The sequence below is a fragment of the Lontra canadensis genome, unplaced genomic scaffold, assembly GCF_010015895.1.
Source record: "Lontra canadensis isolate GAN:19392208 unplaced genomic scaffold, GSC_riverotter_1.0 scaffold71, whole genome shotgun sequence".
Classification (NCBI taxonomy): Eukaryota; Metazoa; Chordata; class Mammalia; order Carnivora; family Mustelidae; genus Lontra; species Lontra canadensis.
Window position 1 is genome coordinate 1,985,843 of NW_022631065.1, and position 23,652 is coordinate 2,009,494.

Sequence of the window (23,652 nt, forward strand, 5' to 3'; positions counted from 1 at the left end):
TAAATAAAGCTCTAAGCCCAACATGGGACTTAAACTTAAGACCCTAAGTCAAATGCTCCACTAACTGAGCCAGCCAGATGTCCCTAGGTCCAGCTATCCTTTTAATCATAGTTTTACTATCTCTCACTTACTATTTTTTTGTTTGTTTTCTGCATGTTTTTTGACAGATTTCCCTACAAATAATGGCCCCATTCACTGTATGAGGTATAAGACATTTATCTCACTAAGATTTAGTGTCTTGTAATACCCAGATCTCCAGAAGGGCTTAGCTAGGACCCCAAGTGTCTCCCCAGCTTCTATCAACCATACTCAGAAGGCCCTCCTGTTAATCTTTCCACCATGCTATTGTTTTCAGAAAGAGACCATTTGAAGGATAATCTGGGAAGTGAAAGAAAAAGCACCAAATGATCTGAATCCTAATTTCAAATCATCTTACACCCACACTGTCCCCCCACACACACAGAAAGGGGAGTAGAGAGGAGACTAATACATTCTCTGCAATTCTTTTTTTTTTTTTTTTAAGATTTTATTTATTTATTTGACAGAGATCACAAGTAGGCAGAGGCAGGCAGAGAGAGAGGGAGGGAAGCAGGCTCCCTGCTGTGCAGAGAGCTGGATGTGGGGCTCAATCCCAGGAACCTGGGATCATGACCCAAGCTGAAGGCAGAGGCTTTAACCCACTGAGCCACCCAGGCGCCCCAATTCTCTGCAATTCTTAAAATATTTCTCTGTGTAAATGTTTTGTATTTATTTAATAGTCAATCTACTGAAATGGTTATAAATGACTACAGCTGGTTTTTAAGAGACCTTTAAAAAGGCAACGAATTTATCTGATATTTTAAAAAATAAACAATAAGGGAATAATATTTGCACGCTTGGTTCACCAGAGCTTGGTTTATTAACCAAACGATGTTGTAATACAAATTGCAAGGGTAGCAAGCAAGTTGACTCCTCCCACCTTCTTCTACACCCGAGACGCACTTGTGTATTCCCCCCAGGCCTCACTGATTTCAACAAGGAAAAACTGTCCCCAAGTTCAAAAAAGTTCTAATGTTAGTAGACAACCACTTTTTTCTCCAAAGAGGGTAACAGGCGGTGGTGAACTTCTGGGGGCCACCCACGAGAGGTTATTTAAGTCCTCCAGAGTACAGTCCTCCTAGAACAACTTAAACCCCAGCCGCTCACTTCGACAGCTGTTTATTTGGGAAGGTGTGTTCCCAGGTCCAATTTGTTAAGTCAGGACAAATCTACGCACCCCCCACCACAACTGATAACTCCCATCAGGATTTCTGAACTGAGAAACAAAGGTCAGCTGTCCTCACCATGGGAGGAGGACTTAGTTACATCAGGCACATGAGCAGTCACAAGGGTAGAATGGGAAGACCTAGACTTTAAACTCACAACCAAGTTGAAATCTTTGCACCACCAATTACCACTGGTGTGACCTTGAACAAGATACTTGACCCCTACTAGTCTGCCTGCACAGCAGCAAAATGGGAATAACAAGTACCTACTTCCTAGCAGATTAGAAGCTATAAGAAATATTAAGGTTTTAAGAGCTACTGCCAGGTGCTTTCCAAATGGGGTGGAGTTTTTTTTGTTTTGTTTTGTTTTGAAGATCTTATTTATTTATTTGACAGAGACACAAGGAGAGAAGGAACAGAAGCAGGGGGAGTGGGAAAAGCAGGCTTTCCGCCAAGCAGGGAGTCCGATGTGGGGCTCGATCCCAGGACCCTGGGATCTTGACCTGAGCCAAAGGCAGACACACAAAGACTGAGCCACCCAGGCGCCCTTGGGGGGTTATTAACACCCTTCAGGAACAGCAAACGAGAGTACCCACTTTACCATACATGTGCCAGCAGTTAAAAGTCATATTAAGGCAAAATCTCTGGTAATTTGGTAGGGGGGAAAAAAGAGATCCTTTTCTTTATTAGCATGTTTCGACTACCTAGAAGGCTAAACATTAGTTTCACATATGTGGTTGTTATTTGTAGTTTCTTCTTTCGGGAATTTTTTGTTTCTATTTATTTTATGGTTACTTTCTACAACTATGGTGAAAACTTGGGGCCTTGTTCCTCTTGAATGAAACAGATATCTTTTCTTCTTTTTTTTTTTTTTAAGATTTGTTTATTTGAGGGGCGCCTGGGTGGCTCAGTGGGTTAAAGCCTCTGCCTTCAGCTCAGGTCATGATCCCAGGGTCCTGGGATAGAGCCCCACATCGGGCTCTCTGCTCAGCGGGGAGCCTGCTTCCCTCTCTATGCCTGCCTCTCTGCCTACTTGTGATCTCTGTCAAATAAATAAATAAAAATCTTTTAAAAAATAAACAAAAAACAAACAAAAAAAAGATTTTGAGAGAGAGCACGCGAGAGAGAGCATGTGCATGGGGGGAGGGGCAGAGGCAGAGATTCTGGAAGCCAACTCCCCACTGAGATTTCTAAAATGCTATAGCACAGTCTGGGAGTATGAGTGTGAATTTATTTCCTGTCCTGAGGACTCCAGGTAACTAGTTATCACCCCTTACCACTTCCACAAAAGCTTCTGAAAAGGGCCATGTTTAGGAAAACATTCTTATGGTTTACTCTCAAACTCTGAAATGTATTTCTAAACTAATTGTTCATTTTCCCATGAAGATCTGCAGGCTATATATATAACAAAAATACTTAGGATTCCAAAATTTATTTTAGAACCTTAAAGGTATCTGTCAATGGAGGTAACTCAGAGTGTCTCTAAAACCTTATGAGTCTAATAAAGAAAATCTCCAGCACCCCAGCGTTGCTCACTGAGCTGCCCGTAAGGTAGAGAGGAATGGGCGAGCCCCCTTTATTTCCCTTGTGTTCCCTTTATTCCCGAATGCCAAGGTTTTGGAAACGGCAATTTATTTCATTGTCCCTGAAATCCAATCCAGTCTGAGGGAAGATAATAAAGCATGGGACATATAAAAACCTCCAAAAATACATTATCAGATTAGCCCATGTGGGCAGTTTTCTACATGCTTAATTTAAGCAGGACAGTCCTTTTCCATCCCAATTATTTATCACATCCCAGTAACTGCCTCTGACGGCAAATGAGTTGTGTTTTGATTCCCATCTTTACCCTCCTTCAAAATCAGCCAGCTGCAGACATTAAAACGAGGAAACATGTCCCAGGTGTGTCCTAGCTCTCAATCAACAACCTTTCATTATTTAACATAGAGCTAAAAGGTTCCTAAAGGGTTTGGGTTTTCTCATGAGATGAGGAGGAAGGGCTTGTACTGCCAAAACATCCAGGACCCTCACCCTAGCCAACTGGCCCTTGGTTTGAGAATACCAAAACTATCCAGCCACCCGATACACTGCCTCTCACTTTCTGCCAACACCCCCCACCCGCTTCCTTCCACACCTTCATCTGCACAATCAGGAGAATGTCTATCACTGAAACAAGACTGACTTCTTCCCATTTCTAGTCCCATCCCTTCTTCTTCCCGTCTTCTCCCCCATTCATCTTCCATCCCACGCTACTGCCCTACAAACAAGCTCCCACTCCAGCGTCCCAGATAGACTCTTCTCCATGGCCCCTGGCTCCTCTTTCCAAACTTCAACAGGTTGTCCAGACGCTGGTTTTCAACATCTTCTGGGTTATGGTAGACAGGAAATGTGTAAGGTACACAGGGGGCAGGAGGGGAGGCTGCCTGCCAATCTGGGCTGGGGTTCTGGCTGCAGAAGGGATGGGCCACTCCCTGGGACCAATCCACAGCATAGCACCCAGGCACGCAGCTGGGAAGTGCTGAGCCAATATCTCTCCCTATCTTTATCACCCCCACTTGCCTGGATTACTTCTCTCACTGGGCACCAATAACTTCCTAATTGCTACATTCCCAAAGCTCCTCTTCACGCCGCCATCTTCTCATCTTTTCTTCATGGCATCTGACACGGAGGACCAGCTTCTAGGATGTCACAGGATCTAGATACGCCTCTTACCTTGGTGAGACTCCTTTCCATGCTGCCTCAGCGACTTCTTTCTCTGCTCTGAGCATCCTGTCCCTTCTTGCATCACCCAGTTGCTGCGATATCAACTATCCACTCATCATCCCCTCAGACCCCCATGCATGTCCAATGAAACTCAGCACTCCCTCCAGACGAAAGCCCCTTACAGCCTGTGTGAGCTCTGTTACTGCCAAAATGGCCAGTGTGAGCATCTGTCCAGCATGCGGCAGGCAAAGATGGCACATCAGGGGCCCACTGAGAAGAAGGCATTCCCCAGGTCACGGAGGCTTAGAGAGTTAACTGTGACATCAGCTACCTTCTGCCTCCACTTCCTACCCCTTTCTGCAGAAATTCAAGCAACCATTCCAGTCTCTCCCTTCCTATCCTTCCTCTCCATTCAGATACTCTTGGACACTTTTCACCTCTGCCCCGATTCCTAGGAGTCTCCTAACCCTCATAGCTCCTTCCGGGTCCTCTCCCTCCAATCACTATGATCTAAGCACACAAACCAGTCACATCACTTCCCAGCGGAACTTTTTAAATGGCTCCCTGCTGCTAACACCCATTCTTTCACTGACATTCAAGGCTTCCCCTGCCCCTCATCCTTTCCAGGCAAATGGAATAACTTGTATTACCCCAAACAGCCCTGAACTTTTGGCCTTTCCTCTCCCAGTGCTGGCTTCTACCTCCTAATTGGGGTGGGAGATGAGTGTACTGTTTGTTTCAATTTTTTATAATTAACAAGGATCACTTTGACTTAAAGAATGACTGAGTTTCAAGGACTAGTCTAGGTTTTGGCGGGGGAGGGGTGGTTTATTTGTTGTTTCTAGATTTTATTTTTTTTTTAATATTTTATTTATTCGACAGAGAGAGATCACAAGTAGGCAGAGAGGCAAGCAGAGATAGAGAGAGAGGGTTAGAAGGAAGCAGGCTCCCTGCCTAGCAGAGAGCCCGATGCGGGACTCGATCCCAGGACCCTGAGATCATGACCTGAGCCGAAGGCAGAGGCTTAATCCACTGAGCCACCCAGGCAGCCCCTAGATTTTATTTTTAAGTAATCTCTACACCCTGTGTGGGACTGGAACTCACAACCTCGGGATCAAGAGTCACATGCTCCACCAACCGCGACAGCCAGGCACCTCAGGGACTAGTTCAAAACAACTTCCTCTCCCTGTGTTCCTTGATCATGCTAGCCCAAAACAACTTTTCTATTCTCTTTCCTCTGAAAATTCTTCTCTGGATTTTGTGGACTCTCAACACCATAGAGTGGTCTATGTTCATACTGCTCAATTTTTAAGCCCTGTAGGGCAAAGCTGGGCCTACTTATCCTATTTCCTGCTGCCCATGACAGGTCCTCAGTAAATATCAGATGAACTTGAGGAGTTCTGAGTTAATCCTGAGGGTGCCCATCTAAAGTTCCCCATTTGGCATGTGAAGTTGACTTTAAACTGGAACGCAAGTAGGAAGCTGTACCGTACAGTTCTGGATTGATTGCAGCTTCCAATGACTTAACCATTTAAATTATTTTTCAGGTCACAATTTTTGGGATAAAACTGCACATCACTGCAAAGGCAGGAACACTCTGTTCAAGGTTAGATTTCTGTTTGTATCCTAGCCTACTTTCTCCTCCATAATCCCAAGAAGTGAGATCAATGAGTATAGTCCAACCTATAACTTTCCAAAAGTAAAGCAAGTCAGGCATTACCCACCAGATCCACCCACCTACCCAAAGGAAAAAGACAGACAGCGTTCAAGCTCCGTCCACAGACTGTTACCTGTTGTCATCCCATCACCCTAGAAATCCAAGGCCAAAACTGCAGCAACCCAGGCAGGGCCCCCGCAAAAGCTCATTCCATGTAAAAAACTCTCAAAAACACTGAGTTATATTTGGGGGGGTGGGGAGACCGAAGTTATATTTAGATGAGATGACTTTAAAGAATTTTACCAAAAGCAGCATGTTTATATACTGATCTTCCAAAAGAAAAGGATTTACTTATTCACTCCTACATACAATTCCTAAAGACAGACCATTTCTCCCTCTGTACACAAAGATGTCTGCTGGGGTTCCTTGGTGGCACATCCAGGATGCTAGCCAGACTGGCCATGAGCAGTGGTGGGATACGAAGGACTGAAAGCAGGCACACATCTGGAGAAGAGAACTGTTTCCTACAGAAACCTGAGTGGAGCTAGTGAGGAAGGTGCCCGCAGACGACGCTTGAGCTACATGATAGTAGCTCTTAAATGTAGAAACTGGACCCCAAAACTAGAGACTCCCTTGGCAACTCTACCTAGAACTGTTCTTTTCCAAAATGTAATGAGCACTCACGCCGCGGTCCACCGCCTCTCTACCAGCTCCTAGCTAAGTCACCGAACCACATTCACCATTTTCGTCTGGGCCCTTATTAGTCCTAACACTATTTTCGACATCCACTTTCTCCCGCGTTGGCTTACGTTTTCCTAACGAAAAACCGGTCAATGACACCAACATGGTTTAGTAAACTCGTGAAGCCTTTTCGCTCTGAAGGAGCAAAAGGCGGTTTATGGCTCTTATTCCATCTCTTCACAGGCCACAGGGTCCCCAGGGCTCCAGAGGAGAATGAATCATGGGCAGGAGGCTTGGCACACACCCCAGGCTAAGGGGACCTCTTCTCTAAAGAGCCTCAGGAAGAGGCCACTTCCCAGCCTCCCAGCCAAGCCAGAGTGCAGGGCAAAGGTAAGGCATGGGGAAGAGATGCCCAAATTGCAGGACGGGCCAGCTGCCTCCCCACCCCATCCCCGCCCCCCAGTCAGCCCGGCAGGAATTACACCGGGGGATGAGGGTGTTGCAGCCCTGCTGCTTGCAATTCCTAGGGTCAATTAACACCCTGAGAACATCCCAGCCAATCCCGACTTTTGCTTGTGGCTTGGTTTTTCCAGAAAGCGGGAGAGCAGCAGAGAACTGAAGTCACCTAATTTTATACTACTCATAGGCTTTAGAGGGCCAACGCCCAAGGTCGTGAAATGTAGTAGTAAAACAACAACAAAAAAAAGACCTGGGATGCCAAGAGAGAGCAGATCATATATTCCAGGCACCCCTGCCCTGCCCCACCCCTCCCCTATCCCCTCTCTATCTGCATTCATTTTACCAGGCCTGGACCCCAACCGAGGGTCACTTTGTCTGCACCTACAGTTTGCCCACTGCGAGAATCCCTTTAATTACAATATAATCACCCACAGGAAAAGCATCATCACAACCTTACCGTTCAGACAATTAAGTACTTAAGTGTTTCCTCACTTGCTTTCCTAAAAGCCCATGATGTTCAAGGAGAGGGTCAAAAGGAGCAGGTTCTGGAGCTCATCTAATGGCAGAAAACATTCCCAACGAACTTCATAACCAGACGGGCCTAACAAAATTATGGGCACAGAAGGGACACAGGAACTACAGGGAACTGAACTTAGCTCTGTCGGAGCAGTTCACCAGGGGGACAGATCTATGTATGGGAGTGGGACAGGGCACCCTAAGTTCTTTAGGAAAGGTTGACAGCAAGAGATGTGAGCGTCCCTGGAGGCTTAAAAGGAAGACAGTGACATGGGCCTGGGCAGGGAACAGCTGCAGGAAAGAGCAGGGACAGTCAGAGACAGGCAGAGAAAGGCTGGCTTCTCCAAGGAGGGCTCCAAAATTCCCCAGCAGGCTTGAATTTAGTCATCAGGAATCCCCGGTACCAGCGAGAATCAGTCTGTGAAAAAGTTCTGAGGCAAAAGAACATGTAAGGTGGAAGAAGGAAGAAAGGACAGTAGAAGATGCTGACAGAAAGAAGGGAATGGACACAAACAGAAAAACCATCCCCCTGGGGCTCTCGGGGTGGGGGTGGGGAGCAACAGAGGAAGACACAGTTGTCAGGGCCACCGTTCAAAGAGGAAGAATGAAAACACCCTAAAGAGAATCAGGTGGGTGGAAGGGAATAGGCTGCTCCAGGGAAATGACTGGTCATATTTGGGACATTTCTGGTGACTTTATCTGCACCAGGACCTGGATCAGTGCTGACTCATGGACCTTAATGCCTCCCAGACTCTACTTTCCAGACATCTAATGGTAAATGGAAAAATGGGACTTTGCGAGCATCTCTCACAAAGTGACAGGGACCAGAGCAAAGTGAGCTTTCAAAGCTTGCAGAAACGAGCTACGCCTGTGCACAGAGAAAGGAATCAATGGAAACCTACAAAGTCAATGCAGCTTGTTTTGCTCAACTTTTACTTTACCCACTTTCAATATGAATGAGAAAAGGCACCAGTCAGATGCCCATATCCAGCTTAGATTCAGGACTTCCTGGGGTGCTCCAAAGCGGGGACAAAGCTGCGGGGGCTTCCCGGCTTGAAAGGTGAAGGTGTGTGGTCCCATGCCCCTCTCCCCAGGTCAGAGCCCCCCACCTCCACTCCCACAAACCCTTCCGGCCAGGAGAGCGCCTCCACCGAGCCCACCACGGTGCCTCCGCTCTCTACCGACTCTGTACCACGCCAGCAAGCAGCGCCCATTTCCCACCAGGCATTTCTCAAACGGCCCTTTAGTTATGATCACTATTTAAGGACAGCTTAAGCGAAAAGTGAATTTGTCGGACCTGCTCCTGAGGCGCCAACATCTCCCGCCCCTGACTCAAGAACTAACTGGCGGGCACTGGTAAGCAAAGAGAACCACCACGGCGCGCGTGGCGCCCAAGGGACAGCGCGCAAGAGCCTGGCACACAGTCACAGGAGGTAGGCGCTCACCGAATATCCACCATCGGACCTAGCACCTGGGCAGTCGGCCCGGGGGTCGGGTGAGTTGGCGGCTCGGGGGACACAAAGGCCTTGCCAGCCCAGCGCTGCTCCCCTCGCGACGCGGGGGGCGCGAGTTGAGGGCCAGGGAGGGGGCGATGGAATCCTCCCTCATTTGCACGTCGTCTGGGGCCCGGTCAATTTGCTTAATCACGGCTCTAAATGCCAGCGCGCAGCACACAATGCGCGCCCATTAACAGGTTTAAAGTGTCGCAGCGCTCGCTTTAAATGAGAAAAGCCGGCAACAAAGAGGGAAAAAGCCAAGTTCCTCAACTTGAAGAATGCCTCGGGTCACCCTCCAAATCATCTAGGCGAGTTTAAAATCCCAAGCTCCACAGAACAGTTGAGGCCCCTGCTCCACGGCTGGGGGTGGGGGGCTGGGGTGTGAATAATCCGCCGCGAATCCTGGGTTTCTTAGGAACCAACTCGCAGCCGCTCAGTGAAACTGAAGTCGGGGGCAACGTCGCCAACCCAGCTCCCCCGGCCCACTGCCCAACCGCCAGGGAAAGCTGACGGATTTCCAGGAAGGAAAGCGAGGCCCCCCCGCCCCCCGCGCCAAAAAAAGCCGGCACAAATCCAAGTTTTCCTTTACCGCCAGCAACGAAATTTTGGAGGCCAGGGAAGACCCCCTGGAGTGGACCCCAAAGCCTCTCCCCAACAGAAGGGGAAAATGTATTGGAACTTTACTTTCATCCAGACACTGCCCAGCGCAGCCTACCTCTCGGCCGCCACAGAATAGTTCAACTCCGCAAACATGTTCTGCCTGGGATCCTCCCGGGCCGGCCCCATCCCCCACCCCATCGCCGAGCCTGGGGGCGCATCCCGCCGTCCCGGCCTCCCACCCGCCCCGGCGCGGCCGGACAGGCACTCACCGTGCGCGCTCCTCCGGGAGACAAGGGTCCATTGGAGAGGTACGGACTGCTCAAGTCCGGGATCATCAGGAACGGGTACCCAGGGTACGGGGGTCCCTTAAAGAACGCGCCGTCCTGGGGCCTTCTCACTGCGGACAAGACCGAGGCGGGGGTGAGGCCCTGGCCCCCGGGACGGTGAGGCGGCAGGGGACCCGGGGCGGGGACCGCGCTCCAGGACGGCTGTGGCCGCGGGAGGCGGAAAGAAGGGGCACGGCCGGGGGAACCGTGGGCGGCCTGAGCTGCGGCGCTGGGCGCAACGGGGCCCGGGACTGGGGGCTGCCGCGACCCACACGTACCTTCGGCGAAATAGTCCCGCGGCTTCTGGAAGGCGTCCCGGGCGGGCTGCGGGCGCCTCTCCGCCTGCGGAGGAGACACAAAGGCGAGGGAGGGTGAGCGGGAGTGGGGCCGGGGTCCCCCGGGGTCGACCGCGGGAGCCTCCTTACCTCCGAGTCCGAGCTGCTGCTCTGGTTCTCCGACTCGTTGACCAGGGACGACTTGACCTCGTCCAAGTCCCGCTGCGCAGAGGCACTGTCGCTGCTCGGCTCCTGCTCCTCGCCCCCCTCGTCTTGGAAGGGGATCAGCTCGTCGTTCGCCCCGAGGTCGTCCCCTCCGCCGGCCGCCCCGGCGCCCGAGCCGCCGCCGCCGCCCCCGCCGCCCCCGCCGCCCCCGCCGCCGCCGAGCTGGGGCATGGTGGGGCCGCGCGGGCCGGGGCCGCCGCTCTCCGAGCCCCTCGCCGCCCGCGCCCGGCCCGGCCCGGCCCGGCCCGGCGCCCGCCCCTCCCTCTCCCTCCCGCTCGCCGGCCCGCTCGGCTCGCCGCCGCGGCGGCCGCAGCAACAAAGTTTGACAGGGCGTGGCCCCGCGGGAAGCGGGCCGGCGCGGCGGGGCCGGGGCGGGGGCGGCTCGGCTCGGGCCCCTCAGGCAGCGCCCAGCCCAGCGCTCCCCAACTCCTCGCCGCCGCCGCCTGCTCCGCCGGGGCGTCCCAGCGCCTGGCCCGCCGGGGAGGGGCGAGCGGCGGAGGAAGGAGGGATCGCCGGCCTGGGCAGGGGGGCCGGAGGGAGGAGCCCCGGCTGCAAGCTGACACCCGCGCGCCTCGCGAAACCCGGAGAGCTCCGGCGCGCACACACTCACTTGCATTCACATTCGCACACCGCTCACTCACACCTTCCGGGGGCTGCGCCTCCCCGCCGCGCGTACTGTCCTCGCCCTCCTTCCCCCTCCCCGCCCTGGCCCCCTCCCCTGCGCCTCGCCCTGCGCCCCCGGCGGCCCGCCTGCACCCTCCAGCCCACCGCCCCCACCACTAGGCATCCCCTAACTTTCTTCCAAAGAACCCCCAGAACTCCGCACCGCTTCCACACCCCCTCCCACCGCAGCGGCGCGCTGGCGGGCGGCACTGCCCCCTGCGGGCAAGCTTCGGACACACAGACCGGCCGCGGACACTCGCAGCCTGGAGTTCGGAGCACGGATCCCGCCAGTCGGCTTGCCCTCGCCGGGTGCGTAGGACTGAGGATCGTGCAAATTTATGGCACCCTGGAATATCCCGGGCGCCCTTCCGCTCCTCCTTCCTGCGGGGTTCCAACGCGCCCCCTCCCTAGCCCAGGCTTCTTACCTCATTCAGGTGCCCAAAGTCAGCCGCCGCTGAAATCCCAAAGATCACCTTCGCCGCAGAGTTCCAGACCAGGTCCGTCAACGAATAATGCATCGTCCTCGTTTCAGAAAGGATTCGGATTGGGTTCGTTGCGAAGGAAAATTGTGTGCCTGTGACCTCTGAAGCCGTCCACAGGGCTGCCTCGGAAGCCAAGGAGCCTATAAAAAATAACCCAACATCCTCGTGCTGAAAGAAATGCCTCTTAGAATTACGTTAAGATAGCATCCCTCTCCAGACAGTTCGGGAAAGTTTAAAAAAGTGGATCTCGTGCCATCCACACTGGGGAAGTGTTGGCGAGAGCATCCATCTTAAAAAAGCGACTGAAAGGCAGAATGGGAATACCTAAAAACTATTTTCATCGCAAGTGGCAGGGAGTTTTCTACAGCGATTCTCCCCTCCCCCCCCACACACACACACGGACAAAGTCACAGATGCGAGGAAGTTCAAAGCTGCAGGGAGGTTGGGAAGAGGGGTCCTGGGTCTCACAGTGAGGGTCTGTGCAGCAACCAGCTCAACAGAATAAGGCCCTGGCACATATGGATCCTAGAATGACTTTAGAGAAACATTAAATGAAAGAAAGTATACACGGCCCTCAGTCTTTCATTTTCATTTTGTTTCTTAAAAATTAAATACATAGGGGTGCCTGGGTGGCTCAGTCGTTTAGCGTCTGCCTTTGGCGCGGGTTATGATTCCAGGGTCCTGGGATCAAGCCTTCCATCTGGGCTCTCTGCTCAGCAGGAAGCCTGCTTCTCCCTCCCCTCCCCCCAAAAAATTAAATGTATATATTTGTTTCTGCATAGAAGAGTCTGTGAAGATACACACCAAGTTATCAATAAATACAACTGAGAAAGGGGAGAGGTGAGAGGAGAGAGCCTGTTTTGTTCTGCTTTCTACATATTTTACTGTTTATCACAACCAAAGATGCCTTATCTCTTTTTCACATAATTAATACATGAATACAGCCTCAAACCTTTTTCAAACAATATCCATGGATCTGGAATAGCATCTTTCTTTTATATATATATATATATATATATTTTTTTTTTTTTTAAATTTATTTGACAGAGATGTAGAAAGAGAGCACAAGCAGGCAGAGCAGCAGGCAGAGGGAGAGGGAGAAGCAGGCTCTCTGCTGAGCAGGGAGCCCGATGCAAGGCTCCATCCCAGGACCCTGAGATCATGACCTGAGCCAAAGGCAGCCACTTAATGGACTGAGCCACCCAGGCGTCCCTGGAATAGCATCTTGGGTAAAAGGTAAAAGTCCTTCCCACTTGGCACACCTCACTCCAGTGAGACACTGTTAGTGGTTGGGTGTATCCTTCCACACATTTTCCCAGGCATGTGTAAACACATATACAAAGTTCAGATTTACCTCCACATAAACAGAATTATACTGTTCATATTATTGGGTGATACTTCATTTTTAGAAGTTTCTAAAAGAAATGTTTTCATGTGGCCCATAGACATGAAAATCCTGTTGTGTTAGTTTCCCATGGTTACTGTAACAAATTATCCCAAACTTGGTGGCTTAAAACACTGGAAAGGCATTTGCTCACTGATGGGGAGACCGGAAGTCTAAAATGAGTTTCACGAAATCAAAATCAATGTGTTGGCAGGGACAAATTCCCTCCTGAGGCTGTAGGGAGAATATATTCCTTGCCTCTTCTAGCTTCTGGTGGCTGCCTACCTTCTGTGAGATCTAGTCACTCTGATTTCTGCCTCTGTGGTCACACGGCCTCCTTCTCTGCCTGTCCCATCTCTCTCTCTGCTTCCTTCTTAGAAGGAAGGACACTTGTGATGTCATTTAGGGCCCACCAAGATAATCTTGGATAATCTCCCCGACTCAACTTCCTTAACTTAATCATATCTGCAAAGACCCCTTTTCCTTATAAGGTAACATCCACAGGTTCCAGGGATTAGTACAGGGACATATGCTTGGGAGGAAGCCATTATCTGCCAGCCACACCTACTGCCCTGGAAGAAATGCAAACTGAAAACAGCACAGAGGTGCCATTTTTCACCTATCAGATTGGCAAAGGCAGAAACAATTACACCCAGCACTGGTCCCCGTGTTGGGAAACATAGAGCTGCTGGGCATGGCTATGTGTAACATTTCTGAAAGGAAATTTGGCAATAGCTATGAAAAACCTTGAAATGTATACACCTTTGACTCACCTATACACTTTTAGGATTTTATACCAAGAAAGTATCCAGGCATACAAGTAAACCTGTACAAGTGTGTTCATCACAGTGAAAAGCTGGAAACAATCTCATTGTCTCCAGATAGGGAATTGTTAAATAAAATCATGATGCATTCATTGGATGGACCGCTATGACGTTGTAAAAATATGTTCGACCGTGTGGAAAGAGGCCCATGATAGTGAAAGTAGCAGATTAAAATTAATGTATCTAGACTTCGGGAGGGCCTGGGTGGCTCAGTGGGTTAAGTGTCCCAAATCTTGATCTCAGGGTCCTGAGTTCAAGCCCGGAGTTGGACTCCATGCTGAGCATGGAGCCTACTAAAAAATAATAAATAAATAAATTAATTAATTAATTAATTAAATGTATATAGACTTCTGCTTCCCATTCTAATGGAATATTAATGTCAGATTGACTTTTCCATCAAGAACCACTATAAATGCTGGGTAAAATACTAAAATAAAATGACAGCAAAACCCAGATGATTTGAAGGCATCAGAGTGCATCAAATCAGCCAGGACTTAAGAAGTCAAGATACCAAAGAGAAGGGAAGTTTACTGAGGTTTATACTGACTCCTATTTGATCCCCTCAGAGCATTTGGTGATTCGCAACATTGGGCAAAGAGGGTAAACAAGAAGCAACTGTCTAGAGTAGGCAAACTTGAGCCTCTTCCCTGTTCCCATAGGGCCTGTGAACTAACAATATTTCTTACATTTTTTTAAATGATTCCCCAAATAAATCAAAGAAGGGTAACAGTTTGTGACATGAAAATTATACCAAATTCAAATCTCAGTGTTGATAAATAAAGTTTTAATGGAGCATAGTCATGCTAAGTCCCGTATTGCCTATTGCTGCTTTAAGCTACAATGTCAGAATTTAGTACTTGCGGCAAACGTTATACGTGGTGTTCTCATGGCTTCACACCACTACTCTCTACCGTACAAAGCAGAGATGAAGTGTTTCAAGTGCCATGTATATCACTCAGACAAATTCACAAAGCTTGTGGAAAGAACGAGGTGGTTATAGCCTGTAGTACTCATTACATTATTGACCAGCAAATACTTGGCAGAAAATACTTACTTTCTGTTTTTGGATCCTTTTTACAAACCATTCATTACTTGAAGACACTTTTCCCCGGATTGTATTTTTTGGTTTACTATTTTTGAAGGAATGATTTTTCCTTGCAGGTGGTCCAAAAGTTGCCTGGCATGTAGCACCAGCTTAATACAGAAGTATGTGTTTGAGGGATGCCTGTGTGGCTCAGTCGGTTAAGCCACGGCCTTCTGCTCAGGTCATGATCCCAGGGTCCTGGGGTCGAGTCCCACATCAGGCTCCTTGCTCGGCAGGGAGCCTGCTTCTCTCTCCCACTCTCCCTGCTTGTGTGTGCTCTCTCTCTCTCTCTAATAAATAAATAAAATCTTTAAAAAAAAAAAGTATGTGTTTGAAGCGTTGTTCACGTTGCTATAGGGTGTTCATGATGGATCTGCTGTGGTTTATAATGAATTTTCTCAGCTCTGTCATTTAGTCTTTTGTAAATATGGAATTAAATCATTTTATGGGAGAGTTAAGATTTGAGCAAGAGGGCACAGCCTACTCATTCCATGAGTTCTAAGAATTTTCCCATGTGTAAAAATCCCACTGAATCATCCAAATAAATGATTATTAAGCATTCTTTGGATGTAATAAATAAAGTTGTGCAAGAAACCCATCTTCTCTGCTGTTCCCAAGATGAAGAACCATGCAAAAGCCAAAGTCGTGAGTATTTTGGTTTGCATTAGGGTTCTGATCATTACAATGGGACTCTGGAAAGGTCAAGTTCACATCCTGAAGCTTTGGTTTCCTCATCTATGAAACAGGGAAACAAAGCCACGGGTTGTTCTATCTCCTCCTCATTATACAGCCAAATCAGCTGTCAAGGACACTTTTGGCCTCATTTCCAATTGGGGAAATATGAAAGATGAGGGATGGGGGAGATGACAATTTACCAGCATAAATTTTATGTTTCTGTGTTTTCCTCTAACAAGTTCACTTTCCTTTCTCAGTTTACTACAGACTTTCCAACTTCTGATCATTTTGTGTTACTGTTCCCAACAAAATTACATATGTTTTGTTCTCTTTTTCTCTCTGATTTTGAAAGAGGAGGTAGCACTCTAGTACATTCCTCTAATATAGCTTCAAAAGTATTCCAGTATTGGGGTACCTGGCTGTGGGCAGAGCAAGCTACACTTGATCTCAGGGTTGTGAGTTTCAGTCCCTTCCTGGTGTAGAGATTACTTAAGATCTTTGACTTTCTTTCTTTCTCTCTTTCTTTCTTGCTTTCTTTTCTTCTTTCTCTCTTTCTCTTTTTTTAAGATTTATTTATTTTTGAGAGAGAGCAGCAGGAAGGGGCAGAGGGAAAGGAGAGAGTGTCTCAAGCAGACTCCATGCTGAGCATGGAGCCCAATGTGGGACTTGATCTCACCATCCCGAGATCACAATCTGAGCTGAAATCAAGAGTCAGATGGTTAATTGACTGTGCCACCCAGGCACCCCCAAAATAAAATCGTTTAAAAAAAGGAAAAAGTATTCCAGTATCTTGAAGTGGGGCATATCTGGTTTTGGTAAAGAGAGTTAATTTTTCCTGCCAGAGCCCTATGATTAGCCAAATTCTGGCACAAACTTTCCAGTCCCAATTCTTGTCATCTTTTGGGTTTTTCTTTTATTTATATTTTTAAAGAGGGCTCCATACCCAACATGGGGCTTGAACTCATGACCCTGAGATCAAGGGCCACATGCTCTACTGACTAAGCCAGCCAGGTGCCCCAACTTTTGGGGTTTTAAATAGTATTTATTATCAGTTTTCCAAATCATGGAAAGAATATTGGTCCCATAAAAAATCTGAAGCAATACCTACCAAGCAGTAAACAGTGCTATTTTCTGGAGATAAGCTAATAGGGAACTTTTTACCTGCTACATTTTGCATGTTTGTATGTGCACGTATGTGTATATGTGTATTAGGTTCATAAAATATATATATTGAAAAAATTTGTGCCTTGTTATAGAAAACAGACAATTCATAAAATGCTGAAAACACAGTGAAATATAAAAGCACGCAAACGCATGTTGCAGAATTGATGTGGGCAAGCCCACTTGCCATGTCTGGCATTGTACACCAGTTTCCAGCTTGCATGTTGCTGGTCTCATGCACTGATTGGTGCTGCTGCCCTCCTTCCCTGTTCCCCCTGGGTGCGCCGCCAAGTCACAGCTACCAATGCACCAAAAAGTACGCGCCATGACTCTGCTTCTTTGCATTGTTATTATTATTCTTTAATATTTTATTTATGTATTTATTCGGCAGAGAGAGAGAGCACAAGCAGGGGGAGCAGCAGAGGGAGAGGGAGAAGCAGGCTCTCCACTGAGCAGGGAGCCCAATGCGGGGCTCCATCCCAGGACCCTGGGATCATGACCTGAGCCGAAGGCTGACGTTGAACCAACTGAGCTGCCCAGGGGCCCACTTCTTAGCATTATTAACCCCTGATTCAAAGTCCAAGGTGAATGTGTCTGTTTGTCAAAGTCTAGGTCATATGCCCTGTATCACAGCTGTAAGGGAAGAGTGGGAAAATGAGAGCTAGAAGAGCAGACACAGAATCTGATGAGATTTGTGTGCAGGTCTATTGGGGAATCATCTCAGGACCAACACCTGCAGATGAGGGAGCGAGGCAAGGTTAAGTTCGATGGAAGAGTTGAACTGCAAAGCAGCTCCAAGGAAGAACTCAGTCAATCCCACAGAGAGCTCCAGAGCTGGAATGGTCTTTTGGATTTGCCCCAAATGGAGGCAAGGGGCCAGACTGACTAGTCCTTGAATATGGGCTGCCACCAGAGGCGGGGGTGGGCGGGGCATACTCTTGGGCAAGCCAACTCTCCTCTGCCCAGAACAGTTTCTAGGGAAAGATTCAGCGGTGAGCCATTGGCCGCCAACAGTCCTGGTGGCTGAGGAAATGAGGATCTCAGTCCTAAAGGGGAATTCTCTGTGGCGCACCACAGCAGCCACGACAGTCTGTCCCTTGCACCGTTTGGATCTGCTTCCTTTCTATAGTCTGTTCACTTCATCTGGGAACAGCTCGAGGGTTCTGAATGATCTCATTTCCTGGGAAAACTTTTGTGAGAAAGGGTAGCAGGATAAACTCAGCAATCACTACTTCAGCTTAGTTCACGTTGCAGTGTCCCTCCCCGACACACATTCTGGTGGAGAGTTCCAGATTTCTCTCACCTTCCATCTAGGCGGCTTCTCTGACGGATGGCCCAGACCCTCGGCACTAGAGCAGCCTGAGCCCACAGTCACCACACTTTTCTTAAACTGCAGCTGCTCCCTTTGTCCATTTACCCTAAATATTGAGCAGGGTGTAGCAAGAGATTTTTCAGTGAATCACTTGGGTGCAAAATGCATTCTTTCCTACCTGGATTGAGTAACAGCAATCCTATCTCCTGATGATCACAGTCAATTAATTACCCATGACAATAGGGTTCTTTCTTTCCTTTCTTGCTAGTCTCTTGTCACAAGAAACCCAAAGTGCCTGGGCAGTAGCTTTAGGGAATTTACTCTGAACTGTAGAGGAAGCCTTCTACTCTAGGTACCAGGAGCTCCAGAACTTAAAATTGTGGGGATAGGAGGCTAAAATTTCCCAGGTGGGTCAGTGGAAATGATGGAAGTGGAGCCACTCCTACTTCTATTCCTTGGCTTCCTAACTCATGTAGCCTCTCTCTTTGGACACTATACCATATAATGGTCATTGACTTAAGGTGTATATTGCATCTGGGAGGATGGCGGGAAGATGGCGTCCCATTCTTACTATCATCTCTAAATTAGTTCCTCAGCTAAACCTTCAAAAGACTCTTCCATCACTTTATTAGTCCAGAAGCTTTTGAGTGAACTGGTATGTGATAGGATCAGTAGATCTCCTTATCAGGTGGTCACTGCCACATCTTCCTTTCGGTAAATCGGGTTTCTTGTTATGCAGAATTAATTCCCTACCCGTAGATCATTGCATAAGTCCTGACCCCCAGGGTGCTGCAGGCAGAATAGCCAGCAAGACTATATCCACAACGTGTATTACTTCCAGCCAAGAGCAAGCAAGAGTCCTTTCAGAGGGGCTCAGTACTCAGCTTGGCACCAAGTGGTTGTCTGGCTTCCTTGAGGAATGGCCCTCTATCCGGGACCCAGCATGGGCCTCTGTCGCTGGTGGGCTGGGCACTGCACAGCAGTAGCAGCTAGAGCAGACCTGGTGGCGGGCACTCCTGCCCTGGTGCCCATTCCTAGTCTCCAAACCTGCCACAATGGCCATTTCGTTCCTGAGCCCACGGTGTCAGCACTGGGGGGGATGATGACACAGGTTGGCTGATATCAACCTGCCTGAGTCACTTGTCAGTTTGGTTGGCTGGTGGCTCTTCTGTGGGTAGATGCTCTTTTGTGGTCTATGAAATGCAATACAAAAATATTCACACTTTTACTCACTTTCTTGGGTCCAGCCATAGGAGGCGCTGGCAAACTTAAAGCCCACAGACCAAATCCCTACAGTGTCTGTTTGCAAATTAAGTTTTACGAGAACAAAGCCATGGTCATTTATTACGTACTGTTGTTGATGGCTGTTTTTGCACAGCAGCTGAGCTGAGTATTCACAACAGCAATGATATGGCCTGCAAGTCTAAACAGTTGCTCTGATTCTTGACAAAAAAGTTTGCAGACTGGGGCGCCTGGGTGGCTCAGTGGGTTAAAGCCTCTGCCTTCGGCTTGGGTCGTGATCTCGGGGTCCTGGGATCGAGCCCCGCATCAGGCTCTCTGCTCGGTGGGGAGCCTGCTTCCCCTCTCTCTCTGCCTGTCTCTCTGCCTACTTGTGATCTCTGTCTGTCAAGTAAATAAACAAGATCTTTAAAAAAAAAAAAAAAGTTTGCAGACTACCGAGCTACTCACTTCTTTCCAAGACCTTGTCCCCAATTTCTTTTCAGGACCATGATCAAGGCAAGCCATTTGACCCTGCCCTCGACTCTGTGTACATTTTTACCTTCAGTCACTTCTCTTTGCACATGAATTGATGACTAGCTGTGTCGCCCAAAGTTCTCACCATGGGAAGGGTCTCCCCCAGATATTTTTCAGGGTCACTCCTGAGTGAGACAGCACCGTATCAGCAGTCCACTTTAGCTTACACCCACATATCAAGGCAATTCACCCAAGAATCAACCTCAACCTTGTGCTTCTGTCAGCTTATAATCTCAGGAACAGGTGTCAGTCATCAGTGAAGGATGACACTGTGGTCTGCTTGCTGGGGTAGCTGACTTTGGCCTCTGGCCCCATGTGATATATACTATTTACAATTATTAATGGATTGTTGCTGGGCTCACTCAACCTTATGACTTAGTAGGTCTGACAGAGACCAGCTCCTGATAGGCACTTCTGGCCACGTGGTCCCTTGATGTCTCATCGTCATGTGCTCCATCTCTATTGTAGCCGGGGAGCATTCCAGGACTTGGACTCTCCATACACTCCTCACAGGTCTTTTTTCACCATAGAAACCTCTACTGTCACACAGTCTCCTGGATTATATGTTCCAAGGGGCAGGGTTGCTTGTGATGTCATATGAATCAGGTAGAGAGACTTTTCTTGCCCTGAGCCCTACTTGATGACAGTCTTCCATGGGATCCAATAAATAGGTCAGAGCAGTTCTCCCCAGTATGACACATTCTGTCTTTAAAACGCAGAGAGGCCACCAAAGTTTTATGCTTCCTTAGCAGGGAATCCCTAAACACCGTACTAATGTGGGAGGCCCCAGAATCTCCCAAGGATTTAATCCCCCATCTTTGGAAAGCCTGGACAATAGACTTGCCATTTCTTCCTCTCATGGTCCAATTAACATGATATGTTGTCACAGTGGACAAGGTGATGTTTTTCCAGCTGTTTAGATAATCCAGATCTATTGGGACTATGTTATGATGGTATGCTGAATTTAAAAGATGTCCACAAATTCAGCAGAGTATGCAACTCTTGATCTCGAGGTTATAAGTTTGAGCTCCACATTAGGTGTAGAGATTACTCAAAAATCAAATCTTTTCTTTATTTTATTTTATTTACTTATTTGACAGTGAGCCCTCAAGCAGGGGGAGCAGCAGGCAGAGAGAGAGAGGAAGAAGCGGGCTCCCTACTGAATAAGGAGCCCCATGTGGGACTCCATCCCAGGACTGTGGGATCATGACCTGAGCCAAAGATAACAGACTCTTAATGGACTGAGCCACCTAGGTGCCTTCTTAAAAAACAAAATCTTTTTTTTTATATATATATTTTATTTATTTATTTATTTGACAGAGATCACAAGTAGGCAGAGAAGCAGGCAGAGAGAGAGGAGGAAGCAGGCTCCCCGCTGAGCTGAGAGCCTGATGCGGGGCTCGATCCCAGGACACTGGGATCATGACCTGAGCTGAAGGCAGAGGCTTTAACCTACTGAGCCACCCAGGTGCCCCTTAAAAAACAAAATCTTTTTTTTTTTTTAAGATTTTATTTATTTATTTGACAGACAGAGATCACAAGTAGGCAGAGAGAGAGGAGGAAGCAGGCTCCCCGCCGAGCAGGGAGCCCGATGCGGGGCTCGATCCCAGGACCCTGGGATCATGACCTGAGCCGAAGGCAGAGGCTTTAACCCACTGAGCCACCCAGGCGCCCCTAAAAAACAAAATCTTAAAAAATAAATAAATAAAATAAAATTCATCCTTCATATTCCTTGCTTCAGGAGGTAGAGCCTAATGTGTCTCCCCTTATAGGTCACCTGTTCTCAGGGAAGTTAGCTGCCATGTTGTGAGAACACTCAAGCAACCAATGGAGAGGCCCATTTGATGAGGAACTGGGGCTTCCAGCCAATAGCACTGTGAATGAGTCATCTTGAAAGTGAATCTTCCAGCCCCAATTAAGCCTTCAAATGACTGTAGAACCTGTAGACACCTTGATTGCAACCACAAGAGGGATACTGAGCCACGACCACTTGGCTATTTACTCCTGCACTCCTGACCCAAAGAAATTGTGAGATAATAAATATTATTGTCTGCTCCAGGGCTTCTGTGACTTGGTGCCATGATATGCTTCTCCACATTTATATTGGTTTTTAAAAAAAAAAACTTATTTATTTTAGATAGAGAGAGAGAGCAGGGGGAGGGGCAGAGGGAGAGAAAAAAATCTCAAGCAGGCTCCCAGCTGAGCACAGAGCCTGACTTGGGACTCCATCCCATGACCTGGAGACCATGACTGGAGCCAAAATCAAGAGTCAGAGGCTCAGGGCGCCTGGGTGTCTCATTGGGTTAAAGCCTCTGCCTTCAGCTCAGGTCATGATCTCAGGGTCCTGGGATCAAGCCCCACATCAGGCTCTCTGCTCAGCGGGGAGCCTGCTTCCTCCACTCTCTCTGCCTGCCTCTCTGCCTACCCGTGATCTCTGTCTGTCAAATAAATAAAATCTTAAAAAAAAAAAAAAAAAGAGTCAGAGCCTCGGGCACCTGGGTGACACAGTTGGCTGAGCATCTGGCTTGGGCTCAGGTCATGATCCCAGGACCTGGGATCCTTCTCCATCCTTCTGCATCCATCCCAGGGACCCAGGATCCAGTCCTGCATCAGGCTCCCTGCTTAGTGGGGAGCCTGCTTCTACTCTCCCTCTGCTCCTCTCTGCCCTACTCATGCTCTCTCTCTCAAATAAGTAAAATTAAAAAAAAAAAAATAGTGGGAAGCTTAACTGACTGAACCACCCAGGCACCCCAGCTTCTCAACATTTAAACCTGGGCAGCCCTTAAGTGGAAGGAAGATATCTTCATCAGTGACGGCTAATAGCCCACGATTAAAAGCTTCTCTCTTTCCTTACCTGGCAAATGGTTCTGGGGCACAGTTCATAAGACTTCTCAGATGGTCCCATGGAAGGAAGGACTAGTTACCTATCATTGATGGTCAGTTCATCAATACATCCTTGTATTGGCTTTCCCTCTTTCTTTTCTTTCTTTTCCTTCCTTCCTTCTCCACCTTCCTTTCTGTAAGCTCTTTACCCCATGTGGGACTTGAACTACACCTCTGAGATCAAGAGTTGCATGCTCTACTGACTGAGTCAGCCAGGTGCCCCTCCCTCTTTCTTTCTTTCTTTCTTTCTTTCTTTCTTTCTTTCTTTCTCTCTCTCTCTCTCTCTCTCTCTCTTTCTTTCTTTCTTTCTTTCTTTCTTTCTTTCTTTCTTTCTAAGATTTTATTTATTTATTTGAGGGGAGGAGATAGGAGGAGGAGCCGCAGAAGGAGAGGGAGAAGCAGACTCCCCTCTGAGCAGGGAGCCCGATTGAGGACTCCATCCCTCGATGCTGGAATCATGACCTGAGCTGAAGGCAGATCCTTAACGACTGAGCCACTTGAGCGCTCCCCTGTTTCTCTTTCTTATTCCTCACTCTTGTTCCCTGGGATTGCCTTCCCCCCAAAATTATCTGCACATCATCTTTTGTCTGCTTTTAGGAAGACCCACAAGATAATATAAAAAAGGCACTTGGCATAATTCAAACCTAATTTTACCTATTTAGTTGTCCAACAGTTGGCACCTTATCTTACTTAATATAGAAATATTGGGGCACCTGCGTGGCTCAGTTGTCAAGTGCCTGCCTTCCGCTCAGGTCATGATCCTGGGGTCCTGGGATTGAGCCCTGTATCGGGCTCCCTGCCCAGTGGGAAGCCTGCTTCTCCCTTTCCCACTCCCCCTGCTTGTGTTCTGTCTCTCGCTATCACCCTCTCTCTGTGTCCCCCCCCCAAAAACAAAAACAAAAACAAAAAAACCTGAGCTTAGGAATAGTGCTATTACTTCACCTATGATTTAACAGGATTTTGAAGTATTAGCCAACACATACATAAGAAAAAGAATTTTAGACAAGAAATATAATAATGGAAAAAGAAGAGAGAAAAGGTTCTTTATTTAGCAGTTTTACCTGGCACATCTGTCTTTTGCTCCAACACTGTTTGGATGGAACATATTCCGGGAATCCCCTTCTTCCTGCCTTGGAACACTTCAATATCTTTTCCATTCCCAGCGGCAGGACCATTTCCTCATCCATCCCCTTCCTTCCAGACCAGCTAACACCATTTTTTTGTGTGTGTAGTTACACTTACTGCCA

General features: G+C 48.2%; 1 protein-coding gene across 2 annotated transcripts in view; it reads right to left on the reverse strand.

The window, feature by feature from the left end:
• Window positions 1–10,353, reverse strand: part of TCF7L1 (transcription factor 7 like 1) — a 151,238-nt gene extending 140,885 nt beyond the window's left edge. For both annotated transcript variants that reach the window (XM_032880673.1, XM_032880672.1), the window contains exons 1-3: window positions 10,108–10,353; window positions 9,961–10,024; window positions 9,626–9,753 (exon numbers count right to left, since the gene is read on the reverse strand). In XM_032880673.1, coding sequence (XP_032736564.1) covers window positions 9,626–9,753; window positions 9,961–10,024; window positions 10,108–10,353 — 438 coding nt within the window. The remainder of the gene's footprint in view (window positions 1–9,625; window positions 9,754–9,960; window positions 10,025–10,107) is intronic.
• Window positions 10,354–23,652: the final 13,299 nt, after the last annotated feature.